Source organism: Eurypyga helias, unplaced genomic scaffold, assembly GCF_000690775.1.
Source record: "Eurypyga helias isolate BGI_N326 unplaced genomic scaffold, ASM69077v1 Scaffold7559, whole genome shotgun sequence".
Lineage (NCBI taxonomy): Eukaryota > Metazoa > Chordata > Aves > Eurypygiformes > Eurypygidae > Eurypyga > Eurypyga helias.
In genome coordinates, this window is record NW_010270028.1 from 1 (window position 1) to 12,067 (window position 12,067).

General features: G+C 52.6%; 1 protein-coding gene across 1 annotated transcript; it reads right to left on the reverse strand.

Annotated features, from left to right (window-relative positions):
* Positions 1–4,666: 4,666 nt before the first annotated feature.
* Positions 4,667–10,695, reverse strand: IRF8 (interferon regulatory factor 8). Its single transcript, XM_010158282.1, has 8 exons — positions 10,522–10,695; positions 9,376–9,559; positions 8,254–8,342; positions 7,669–7,780; positions 7,273–7,320; positions 6,374–6,760; positions 5,935–6,050; positions 4,667–4,843 (listed from the first exon to the last, which is right to left on the reverse strand). Exons 1-8 carry the CDS (start codon positions 10,693–10,695, stop codon positions 4,667–4,669), a joined length of 1,287 nt encoding a protein of 428 aa, XP_010156584.1.
* Between the last annotated feature and the right edge of the window lie 1,372 nt (positions 10,696–12,067).

Here is a 12,067-nt window from a genome sequence, read left to right on the forward strand (position 1 = left end):
TGACGCTGCAGGATATAACTAGGCTAGGATATAACTAGCATTCTTCCCAAGGAGAATTCTTCCCAGTAGCAAAACCACCTTCCAGCCATGACAAATCTCAGGACCAACATTGGCTTTGAACCCAGATAACACCCCAAGTCAGTGAGCAAGACATCAGGTGGGGACTGCAGTGTTTATGAAGTCCTTTGCTGCTGCGAGAAATCAAAGCGTTCCAGTGTGCACCTCGGAGTAGATGTCTTTATGTTGGAAAACCTTAGAGAAGGGGTCAATAGAAAATTCCCCCACATTGTCTGCCCTGGCTGATATGAGGATTGGGTAAGCACACTGTTTCTTCCTAAACACACCTGAGAAGGACCATGTATCTCCTGCAAGGAAAGGTCAGTCTTCCTCCATGGGAACCAAGCTCCTCTCTCCTTGCCATATGGAACCTCCTCTCTGCCCTTCTGCTCCTGAAGGCAGGAGTTTAGCATGGGCATCTATCAGAAAGTACCGTCCTGTGTCTGTAGGGATTGCAGCCCTCTCCAGAGGAGCAGCAGGACCTGGTACCTGGTTTTGCCTTGCTGGGAAACAAGGAAATATTTCCACCTCAGGTGAGAGTTTGATGGCATTACTGCTCCAACTCAAACATGTGCTCAGGGTGTGGGAATCCACATTTGGAGAAACAGCAGGCATTGGGCTTGCTGATCTTAATGGTCTTTTCCAACCTAAACAATTCTGTGCTCCTGTTTTGGGGAGGACAGCCTTTGAGCTTCTCCATCATGCTAGCCACAATCCTGCTACACCAGTGGGGATGATTCAGTGGAGGGGGTGCAGCCTGTGCCACTGATGCTATATATGCAGCAGGTACTGCTTCCCCAGGATTTGGGGATGGGACCCTCAACTGAAGACATGGGCCCCAATCCGGACTTGCCCACAGATGAGCCATTGATAAAGAAGAGCTGACACCAGGCACTGAGGTTTCACTTCAGTGAGGCCATAGAGAAGAACCCAAGTGAACAGAAACCAACGAAAGTATTCGAGTCCCCGGTCACACAAAACCACCAAGACTCGGCGCAGCTGCATCGAGCAGCTCACCCGAGCTGCCTGGGGCCTAGAGAGGCGCAGGGCTGGGGTGATGGCCACGGCAGTGCCCTGCCTGCTTGGCCAAAGGGTTTGGGGAGGAAAGTAAGAGATGTGCAAAAATTCCTCCTGGCTTTTCCAGAGACCACTGCGAGGCTGGGCCAGATCATCCCTTAGTGAAATCTGGTGGTTACCTCGGAACCTGCTCCCATCTGCTGGTCCTTTGTCTGTGAGTAAACATCAGCCTCGGAGGCTTCTCTCATGGATTTTGGGATAGAAAAGCTCATCTTGGGCCAAGCATTAAGCACAAACCCAACACTACTGTGAGTCCTACCCAAGACCTGAGCACAAAGGGGACCTCTGCCCATAGCCGCGCACCCCACCGCATTATCCTTCTTGAATCCCACCTCTGCCACACGATGCTGTCCTGCTGTTTCTTCCACACCCATCAGTTGCCTCCTCTTGGGCATCACTTGGAAGCTGGGAGCCACACTTCAGATTTTATGGAGCAAGGCACCGCACGGTCCCAAACCGAGCTCTGGGCTCTGAGACACAATGGTAACGCTAAAAATAAACACCGCAGCCGAGTCCAACAAAAGGTACCTCTGCTTTCCACCACTCTTCCGTGGTCTAGGGGTAGAAATTGAAACAGCCCTGAATTCGTAGCAGGTGGCTCCAGGCGAGCACAAGATGGTGGTTTCTGAGGAAGGACTTGCACCAGGACATCTGGGGAAACCGCAAGCGGTGTTTATGGTGGCCCAGCCTGCAGCCCATCATGTGTTTCACAAGTGGGCACATGTTGTTCCAGCACAGACCGCAGTGGGGGTCTTGCTCCCACCTCCCCTTCGCCAGGCACCTGACCCACGGGGAAGGTGAATCTTCCTCGCGCTCTGAGGGAGCACCAAGGATCAAACCCCACGGGGACACCACCTCGGGAGGGGCAGGGGAGGGCTGGGGCTGAATGCTGATGGTGCACCTGCAAGGTGCAATCCCCACCTCTGTGACAAAGCATCCTGTAAGTTTACAGGAGCTGGGGACTTCATTGCGCTTGGGATGTTGGTGCATCCTCAAAAATCTTGGTCCGCAGCCATCTCCGCTCACAAGAGCCAAAGCTACATGCCATAATGCCTGCAAGGGACACACACAAGGCACAGGAAGGACCGTGAGCATCCCACCAGCACGGCTGGGGCATAGAGAACAACTTGTCCATAGAGAGGGGTGCTCACAGCATAAATAGCTTGGGGTGCAGGGCCCCCCTTGATATATAACCACACAGTTTCAGCTAGGTCTCCCAGCTGAGAGCATATTTTGGGTGCTCCAAGTTGTGTGATGTCTGCTGGGCACCTACTGCTCTTTGGGACAGAGATTGTAACTGCTTACCCTGGAGGGATGCAGGGGGTCAGCTTCAAGTCCCATGGGAGTTGAATGCTTGTTTTGTGTAGGCTTCATTAGAAAGGTTGAGTTGCTTACCTGAAAAAAACAGCAGTCCTGCAGCCGGAACAACCTCGTGGAACAGAGGTGAGTTGTGGTCAGGGACTCAGGGACCTCACTTCTTAACCATGCCCTGACCACACACTCATGCGTGGGAAGGTCTGTCATTAACAGAAAGAGGCAGAGCATCAAAAAGGGCTGATCTGCTTTGATACCCAAGCAGGGAGGACAGCTTTGCATCCACCTCCAGCATAGAATCACAGACTGGTTTGGGTTAGAAGGGACCTTAAAGATCATCTAGTTCCAACCCTCCTGCCATGGGCAGGGACACTCTCCACTAGAACAGGTTGCTCCAGCATCTTCCAAGGAGACTCAGCCTCCAGCTGAGACTATCTCCAGACATCCCCTTCCCAAGTGCCCCTGTCACCCAGAACCATGGGCATTGGTGTCACCCCATGAAGGCTGGTGCTTCCCTGCCTGTACCCCTTGGCAAAGCTGACCCAGAGCACACGGCCGAGCCTGCTGTGCGGAAGGAGCTGGTATAGGTGTCTGTCCTCCACAGGAGACTGGGTCAAATCAAACCTGGTCCTCCCACCCTTCCAAAGCCTCTCGGGGTGTTGCCCCCAGACACAGGCTTGTGCTGAATGAAGGTTGGGTGCAGATGCTCAACCTCCCCTGCTGCAACACTGACTTTTACTGACCAAGGCAGATGGTCCCTTTTTGCTCTTCGTTCTCCCTAAACACCACCAACCTCCAACAGCAGGTAGGAGAAGACAGTGGGGAACAGATCCACCAGAAAATGAAGGGACTACAGCATGTCATTGAGCAGGACCACAAACAGCTGCCTCTCCATCCCATGACCTTGGAGCATCCCAGTCCACATCAGTGCTGTGGCAGAGGAGCAGGGACCCATGTTCATGCCCCCTTGAATCAAGGCCCAACGAGTGATACCCTTTTCCCTCTTCCACTGCATTACAGCATTTTGGCTTGCTCCTCCCCTGCCCCAGAGATGAAGTGGGGCAGTTACAGAGCAGGAGGGAGGTGACAGCAGAGGCTTAACACAGACCCCACTGCAAGGAAAACCAGGGACAGGAACAAGTCAGAGATCAAGCTCTCCCCTACCAGATATTTAACACCACACTCATTGCAACCAAAAACCACATTGCAAGAGAAATACAAAATATAGCACTTTAATTGCAGGAAAATTACAAAACAATACCCCAAAAAAATGAATAAACCTCAGGCATAAAATAAATAGGCAGCTTAGCATGCACACACGTGCCGTCCTGTTTTGGCAGCTGCAAGGCACAAGCCCCATGGCCAAGCAGTTCCCCAGTGCTGGGTGCACACACGAAGCGTGTTAATGAGGATTTACACATGGATGCCGCTGCCTGGTCACGCTTGGGAGAGACCAACATGTGCACTTGGGAGGGTGAAGCCAACCTATTCACACTATGCTGCAATCTTTAAAATTAAAGATTATATATAAACTCGGTCTCTGGTTCGGAAAAATTAAGATTCCTACGTTCTTATATTCAACATTCACATATATAACCTCTGCATTGGTTTCCAAATTTCAAATTACTTGGGTAGACAGACATATAAACCTTATAGCAAAAATAAAGAGGAATTTGAGAAGTTTTCCTTGGAAGGCACACCCTACCCTCCATCAGCAGGACTCTTTGGGGAAAAAAGACTGATTTCTGGAAGGAATTTCCTAGATTTGAGCATTTTAAGGCTTTTCCAAGAGTCACCTCCTACCAAGTCACTCTTCACAGCAAGGTTAGGGTTCCAGATTGCTGGGGCAGGTAGTTATAGCTGTTATTTTGGGTTCTGCTTGACTGGCCACTAACAAATGACAGCACAAAGCACTCCCAGCCCTGACCTTCCCACACGGTTCACACGCTCCCTCCTCCCCCTGCCTTCAGCTATAGGCAACAGTACCGGGACTACCCTGCTTGGTGCAAAAGTCATTTTTTAAACAGTGAAGTGGGACAGACACCGAGCATGTGACCTCCCTTCTCATGGCAGTTTTTACTACTGTAATTATTCAGACTCTGGACTGGAAACAAAGAACAAAAACCAACTTTTTAAAAATGGGAATTTAGGCACTAATGGGACCAAACTGGGTCTATCTCCAACCCATCCACCACACTGCGCCTGCAGAGAAGGAGGCTCAGACAGCAATCTGCTGGTTCTCTCTGAAGAGTGGCCGCTGGTGCGTCGTGCAGATGTCCTGGAAGATCCTGTACACCTGGTCATGCGGTGTCTCATCAGCTATGGGGAGCATGGGGCTGCTGCTGCAGGTCTTCCCAGCCTCCTCCACCACCTGCCTGACACACAGCTGCTCCACCTACACAAGAAGGAGAGTTATGAACACACCAAAAGAAGAGAAACCTCTTTGGGCATCTCCCACTGCTGCCATCCACTCCCACGAGCCCAGGCAGCGGGGTATTGGGTGGGAGAGACACAGCAGAGCAGTTGTGCCCAACAGACCCTGTCCAGCCAGGCCAACAGATCCAACTCCACAAGCCACCTTGGCAAAGCATCTCTAGGAGAAAAGGAGCAGTCACAAGAGATCCTCTCCCAAAAGAGCTGTAAGGAGGTGAGGACAGGCTGGGGCACATCCCAGAGCAATGCTCTGGTGCAGACACCCAAGGCAAGAAGAGGGGATCAAGTCAGAAAGTTGTGTGAGGAGGCATAGGGCCAGTCTCTGGACTTGTGAAATCCTCCCCCAAGACCTCACAGACTCAGAGGGTCTCTCTCAAGGGTGGATGCGACACCCACGCTGTACCCTCCATGCCATGTCCCTGCTGCTGCAGCCTCGTTGGCCCAAGGGGGTCCCACACTGGGTGCTGGCTCCAGGAACACACTATGCATTGCCTCAAGGCTTTGGGATCCCAGGATTGCTTCAGCTTCTCCAGGGAGCAGTTTCTGGCCAGAGCCATGGGGACTGCCCCTTCCATCCTGTCCCCTCCTTCATCCTCCCCAGGGTTTCCCAGACCCACTGCCATCCACTACAGTTGTTCACTGCGTCTGTTGGCTGCTCAGCTCAAGGCTGTCCCTCAACTCAATCGTTCCAGGGATTTATTCCCCCCATTTCCCACAGGGGAGGGAAGAGGTCCCAGTGCCAAGAATCAGGAAGAGGAGGAAGAAAACAGATTTCCTAGCGATTTAGAAAAGCTTTTGCCATTTGGGAGCTTTGTTTGCAAACATGATCTACCCCAATCGAGGAGCCTGACCAACAACAGCCCAAGCACCTCAGGAGGTCATGGATAAGCCAATACTCATGCCATACCCACCACCCAACCGGATCAGGCACCCCAGTGGTCTGTGGCTCCAGGGGTTGAAGCCAAAGCCCTGCTTGCGAGGGAACAAGGACAATACGCTCCAGACAAGGGGGAGAAGTTCAGCAGCAGAGCTCCGAAGGGCAGCCCTCCGTACCTGGACAAGGATGAGCTTACATCGCAGGGGCACAGCGTCTGGGAACTCCTCTCCAAAGCACAGCATGACTCTGCTGTCCGGGAAGCGGCCCTGGTTGTTGTAAAACTGCTGCAGCTCTGCAAGGAGAGGGGAACAGTTGGAAGCAGTCTGCGGCAATCTGCCAGCCTCTGCTACACAGATCTGGGACCAAGCACCCTGCCATGGAAGAAGGGTGTGGGCTCAGGAGGAGCCAGCTTTGCTGGGCAAAGCCTCCAACTGGGAGGCATTTGCTAAGTGACACAACACACCAGGTTATTCCTTCCTAGATCTGGTAGCGTCAGCTACCCAACCAAAGCACTTGAGTAACGCACCAGGGATGACTTTAAAGTGCTCCAAGCACAAAGGGCTCCACCCTTCCAACCCTCCCTGAGTGGATGGAGAGATGGGAACTCCTACCAACCTCTGAAGAACAAGTTGGTGTCAAATATCTTCACCACTTCATCCCGGTCCAGTTTGTTGGGCCTGTCCTTGTAGACCACGGTGTTCCCACTCCAGAAGACCCTGCCCTGGCACAGCCTCTTGATGAAGATGCCTTGCTTGTTGCTGTGCAGCAGGACACCCCTCTCCAGGTGTCCAAAGAGCTTCCTGGTGATCTGTTTCTGGCGGTCGTTCTGGATGGCATCGGCCGAAGGGAACCGCACGTGCTCCAGGGCATCTGGGGCGTACAGCTTCTCACCGTGGCTGGAGGGCTGGCTGAGCGAGATCCGGCAGCCCTCGGTGCACGTGGTGGTGATGTGGCCCACCAGCCTCCCGCCGTAGTAGAAGCTGATCACCATTTGGGAGTAACCTGGAGGAGTAAAGGGCACATACACCACCCATCAGGAGAAGGCAGATCCTGCCTGCTCCTCATTGCAATGCCCAAACCCCACGCAAGCTGCAAAACTTCGGGGAAGCAAGCCTCACTTGGAGACCTCCAAGGACATCTCCTCCTGCATGGAGCCTGGTAGCAGCACTGATCAGCAAGTGAGAGCTCCCTGTACTAAACCCCTTCCTCCTGCCTTTGCTCCACACTTCCCTTGCTGCAGGAAGATCCCTCCCAAAGGCACAGCTGATTCCAGCATCCCAGGGCAGTCCCCCTGTGCCAGGACCTTGGCCAACAAGACACCAGGTAGGACATGTCCCTGCTCAGCATGCAAACCTGGTGGATTCCCAAACTCAGGAGGGTATGGGACCTCCCAAACCCAGAGCAAAGCCTGCCCCAAGGTGGGGAGCAGATTCAGAGCCACCTTCTGCCACCACACATGCGAGACCGAGCCCCAGGACTTTTGATGGCCACAGCCAAGCAGAGGAGTGCCTTACCTGAATGATGCTGCTCATAGCCAGAGTATCCATTCATCAGGGGCAGTGCTGTGGGCGGAGAGAAAGCCAAGCTGTGACTGTGTGCCCTGCTCCCAAACCCAAATCCCACCCCTCTCCCCTCCACAGGCCCCCAGTTTTCTCTCCCAAGCATGTCAGGCTTCCCAGGTCCCACATGGGAGATGCCAGAGATACTCCCAGGTGGATTTAGTCTTGTGCAACACACACAGTTGGGTGCGTGGTACTAACCACAGTGTTCCTAATTAACACTTTAAGCATTCTTAATAAGGAAGATAAAATACAACTGTAGTTCATTATCCATCACCACACAGTGGTTTTTTCTGCCCCAGAGAGAAATCTCAGTCCGGTTACACACTGCACATGCTGTCAGCTACTTACCAGGGCTGGGCTGCTGCACCCACCAGTCAGGTATCGGGGGGTTTCTGCAGGTCTCCTGGGGGGGTGAGGGGCTTCTCTTGATGATGCCCAAGTATTCATCTACACAGGCAGGCTGTGTGAAAGCAGACACTGGCATCAGGATGGGCTTGATGCCTTGGGCAGCCACTGCCTTACACCAAGACACTTACAGTGCTCTGAGTACCCAAATGGGAATCACAACAGGATGCCAACAAACTTTTTTTGTTAGAAAGAGCAAGTTTGGCATTCCCCAGGCTGTACGCTAGAACAACACCGTCAAGAGCTATTGAGCAGAAGCAGCCCAACATGACAGGGCCGAGAAGGGGAACAGAGCAGCAAAACAGCCCCCACCCCCTGCCAAAGGTCTTGCCCACCCCGATGCAAATCAAAAGTTCGAGCCATTATCAGCAACCATGTCCTGGTGCTGGCTCACATGAACAAGTTGCAAAACATGGAATCACCCACCAGGCCAATTCCTAAAATTCAATCTGCAAAGTTTTGGGAAGACAACACTTTATCAGGCAACTACCCACCACCCATCCACCTCCAGCCAAGGTGACGGCTTACCTCTTTGATGAGGTCATCGATCGCAGAGGAACTGCAGTCCATCTCCGTGACATCACTCAGGCTGCTCCCATTGGGAAGGCTCGCTTTGCCTGGAAGGAGAGGCCGGGATGCAGTGAGCACACCCACACCACGGCTCATCTCACCGCTGGCTTTTAGAAACCCTTCACCCCACAAAAGTTATGAAACCGAGAACCACAGCAGAGCCACATAACAGCACCTCTGGGGGGGTCGCAGCCCCCCCAGCTCCACACAGAGCTGCTTTTCAGGACCCAAAGAAAAAAGCAGTTTGCCACCTATTGCCCCAAGGCATGGGGACAAGCAGCAAGGGGCGGGGAAATAAAAATCAAAGTCCAGCCAGTAGCAGAGCCAGAGCCAGAGCAGAAGGTTGATTTTTATGAGCACCCCAGAGACCGGGGCTGCTGCTTCTCCTTTTTCCGCCAGCCGCCCCGGGTGCCGTCGTGCTGTCGGTGGGAACCTGCAGTGCCATTTGCATAGCAGCGGCGTACCCCCCGTGTGAACACGGCTGGAGGAGACAGAGATGCTAAAGGCAGATTTCCTGACAGCAAGATTATTCTTTTTTTCAGAAGTTTTTCACTTTAAAAAAAAAAGAAAAAAGGAAAAGGCGTACACACACCTAACCACAAACAGAGATATACTTAGTGCAACCTGGGCCACACCGGACATCGCAGCAGCCAAAGCTCTGTGCAAAACTACTGCTACTCTAATCACTGCTGGTAAGAGAGAAGGGATTTATTGCAGCACCCTGCCACCTGCCCAGACAAGGGCATGGGGCTCAAGTAGCCCCCCAACACAGGGAAGCATTTTGGATTGGCCCCTACGACATCCTTATGGGATGGACAGTTATGCAATGCTGCAGTTATCGCCTGTTTCCTAAGCAGCTCTTTAGAGGAGGGTAGAAAACCAAGCCCGTCCTTCCTCCCCCTGTCATTGCCACCGCAATGACACAGGGGACATCTGCAAAGCAGGACAAGCAAAGCAGCACGGCACAAGAGCGGCGCCTGGCCAGGAAGCTCCACTCCGATGTAGGTCAGCGGCACAAGCCTGTGGTTACTCACAGAACCGACCTGCATTTGGGGGTCAGTCCCTTACCAGGGCACTCACCTTTTTGTTCCTCCTCTGGCACGATCCTGTAGACCTTGTAGGGCTCAGAGATGTCCAGCTGGGACCTATCCGTCACCTCCTCAAAGTCAGGGCTCTTGTTCAAGGCACAACGTAGTCGCGTCTTCCACGTGGCTGGCTCCGCTTTGTCACCTTCTTTGAACTTGCCTTTGAAAACAGCCCAGGCCTAAAACAAAGCAACAAAAAACAACCCTCCACATGAGCTGTGCAAACCCCTTCAACCCCCTTCAAGATCACGTGTGGCTTCATCTCCGCACCAATGGGTCAGGAGCTGCTGGGGATATGAGGAATCACTGGTGAAGCAGTGGTGTTCCTAATGACCTGGTAACACCTCCATCAAAAAAATAGAGTCACACACAAATAAAGCTTATTTTCCAGCTCCTGACTAGTAAGTGAAAGCCAGTTTCTTCTTAACATCAGAACATCCTTTATGCATTTGGTGGGAGAATACATTTTACCACTGAAGGGCAACTGCAAAATATGTATAGTGAAAACTGTAGAACATGGGGGTTTTTAATATGCATTTATTTCACACATATTTATATATTCTCATATGGCTGAATTCAACACCACCCTCATAACTCAGTGTTCCCCAACCAACCACTAACCAGCCGTCACTGCCCTGAAAATGAACTTGCTCACCAGTACCAATATTTGGAAGCAGGAGCAGAGGGAATTCCTGGGGAAGAGCCTGACCTTTTTGGTTCAGGATGGAATTTTCCAGTTTTTCCCCAAAACTGGAAATCCCCTCCCCAGCCTCCAGTAAATCCAAAACTTCCTTCCCTCCTGCAAAGTCTTTTTTTTTTTTTTGTGTAAATCCAGCATTTTCTCAAGAATAGCCTGATAAGAAGTTTAGAGCAGTTCAAAAGGAACACATCAAACTCCTTCTCATGCCAGACCAGACCTCAAATCTGCTGAAAACAAACCAAAAATTGGTACCAACATTGGGCAAAAAGGCACAAATACCCCCAAAAGAGTATGTGGAGTGAAACACATCCTGCAAGGGTCAGAGGTGCAAAACCCACAGGGAACATGGACATCTCCCACCAGTGGGACTATCAGCAAGGAAAAAACAGCATCACAGAGCACAAGAGTCATAGAGAAAAGGCATTAACCATCTGTCCCTACCTTGAAAATAGAGGCATCCACCTCCTGGTTGTAGTCCTGCTTCCCAGCGTGTTTCCATGGGATGCGGAACATGGTTTTCTCCTCATTCTCCCAGATGAGCCCGGGGTACAGCTCGCTGTCAATCTGCTCGATCAGCCACTGCCGGAGCCGCCGCCCGCCGTTGCGGTCACACATCCTGGATGGAGCAAGAAGTCCAAGCCCCATTAGCTCCTCCAGCACTGTCCCACCACAACTGGGGTACAAGGGACTGTGCCGGGCTCTGGTTTGCCATGTGCACGGCTGGTAAAGGCACTGCCTGCCAAGACGAGCAGCTCCCGGCAGCTCTGCAAGTCCCACATGTCAATGTCTGTACATTAAACACACCCCAGCCCCCCTGCTTCTTTTCTAATGGGATAAACTAAAAGAAACAAGGGTATTTCCTCTAAATTAATGCAAATCCTCCCTCCATCTCTATCAAAGGTCTGCTCACTGAAACATGCTGACTTGGTACCCTGTTTGCTCTTCTTTTATTTCTGGGAGGTAAGTTACACAGGAGCAGATGGATGGAGATTAAAATGCCTGGTTGGGCCGTCACCTGGACAAGTGACACTGGACAGGCCATCCCAGGGCAGACACCCATTAGCGTCTGTGGGAGACAGGAGCTAAGTGCTATCTTGGCACAGGAGTTTCCTCCTGGAGAGAGAGCAGCTCCTCTCACCAGACAGTGCCTGTTTGGGGAGCCGGCACAGGTTCCTGGCAGCACCCAGAGTCACCAGCAGCAATGGGGCAACACAACTAATCTCCCAAAGAGAGGACCGAGGCATTGAAGAAGTGGGATGAAGTCAAGCCGCTCTTGCTGGGGACCTTTTAGCCAAAACCACTGTGTGACTTCATGGAGGACCCAAGAGAAAGCTTCTCCCACCCAGCTGGAAGCAAAGTGCCAGGTTCCCTTGTCCTTTTCCCTTGAAGATGCCCCTGTCACCTTCACGGCAAAACCCACCGGGACTCCATGAGTTGGTGGCCTGGCAGAAGTGACCAGCAGCCCCAGGATGAGCCCTCCAGGCCTTTTGGGCTCACAGCCCTCCTCCAAATTTTACTGGACCACCTCTCCCTCTTTTTTGAGTTTCCTGCCCCGTAGGCAGGTTATGGGGAGAAGATGAGGATGCTCCCAGCACAGCCTGAGACACGGTGGTCCCTGCTTTGGTACAGGCTCCCACCATCTCAGTGCCACCAACTCCTGCCCCCCTCCACGGCCCTACCGCCCTACGGAGGGACACACGGACCTCCCTGGCCACCCTCCGCACAGCCCCTGCTTTTAGGGGTGGCCACAGCTAACGTCCCCAGCCCAAACACCACCGAGGGCACAGCTCCGGACCCCAGCTGCCCCCAAGTCCCTTGCAGGGCGCTTCCTCGGAGGGACGGGTGTACACACGGGTGTACACACAGCCTCTGCAGGGGCTCCCACGTTCAACACCTTACACCTAAGTTACACCAACATGCCTCAGGAACACTCAGTGAAATGGGACTCTTCCAGTTCAGCCCATTTTCTAGAAAGCCTGTTGGTATT

What these genes read in the sequence shown, in the direction of transcription:
- IRF8 (XM_010158282.1), bottom strand. Translation starts at nt 10,695, where the DNA reads ATGTGTGACCGCAACGGCGGGCGGCGGCTCCGGCAGTGGCTGATCGAG. An exon ending in TCGATGACCTCATCAAAGAG is followed by an intron (nt 7,781 to 8,253) that starts GTAAGCCGTCAC and finishes GCTTTCACACAG; the next exon opens with CCTGCCTGTGTAGATGAATA. An exon ending in CACCAACTTGTTCTTCAGAG is followed by an intron (nt 6,051 to 6,373) that starts GTTGGTAGGAGT and finishes CTCTCCTTGCAG; the next exon opens with AGCTGCAGCAGTTTTACAAC.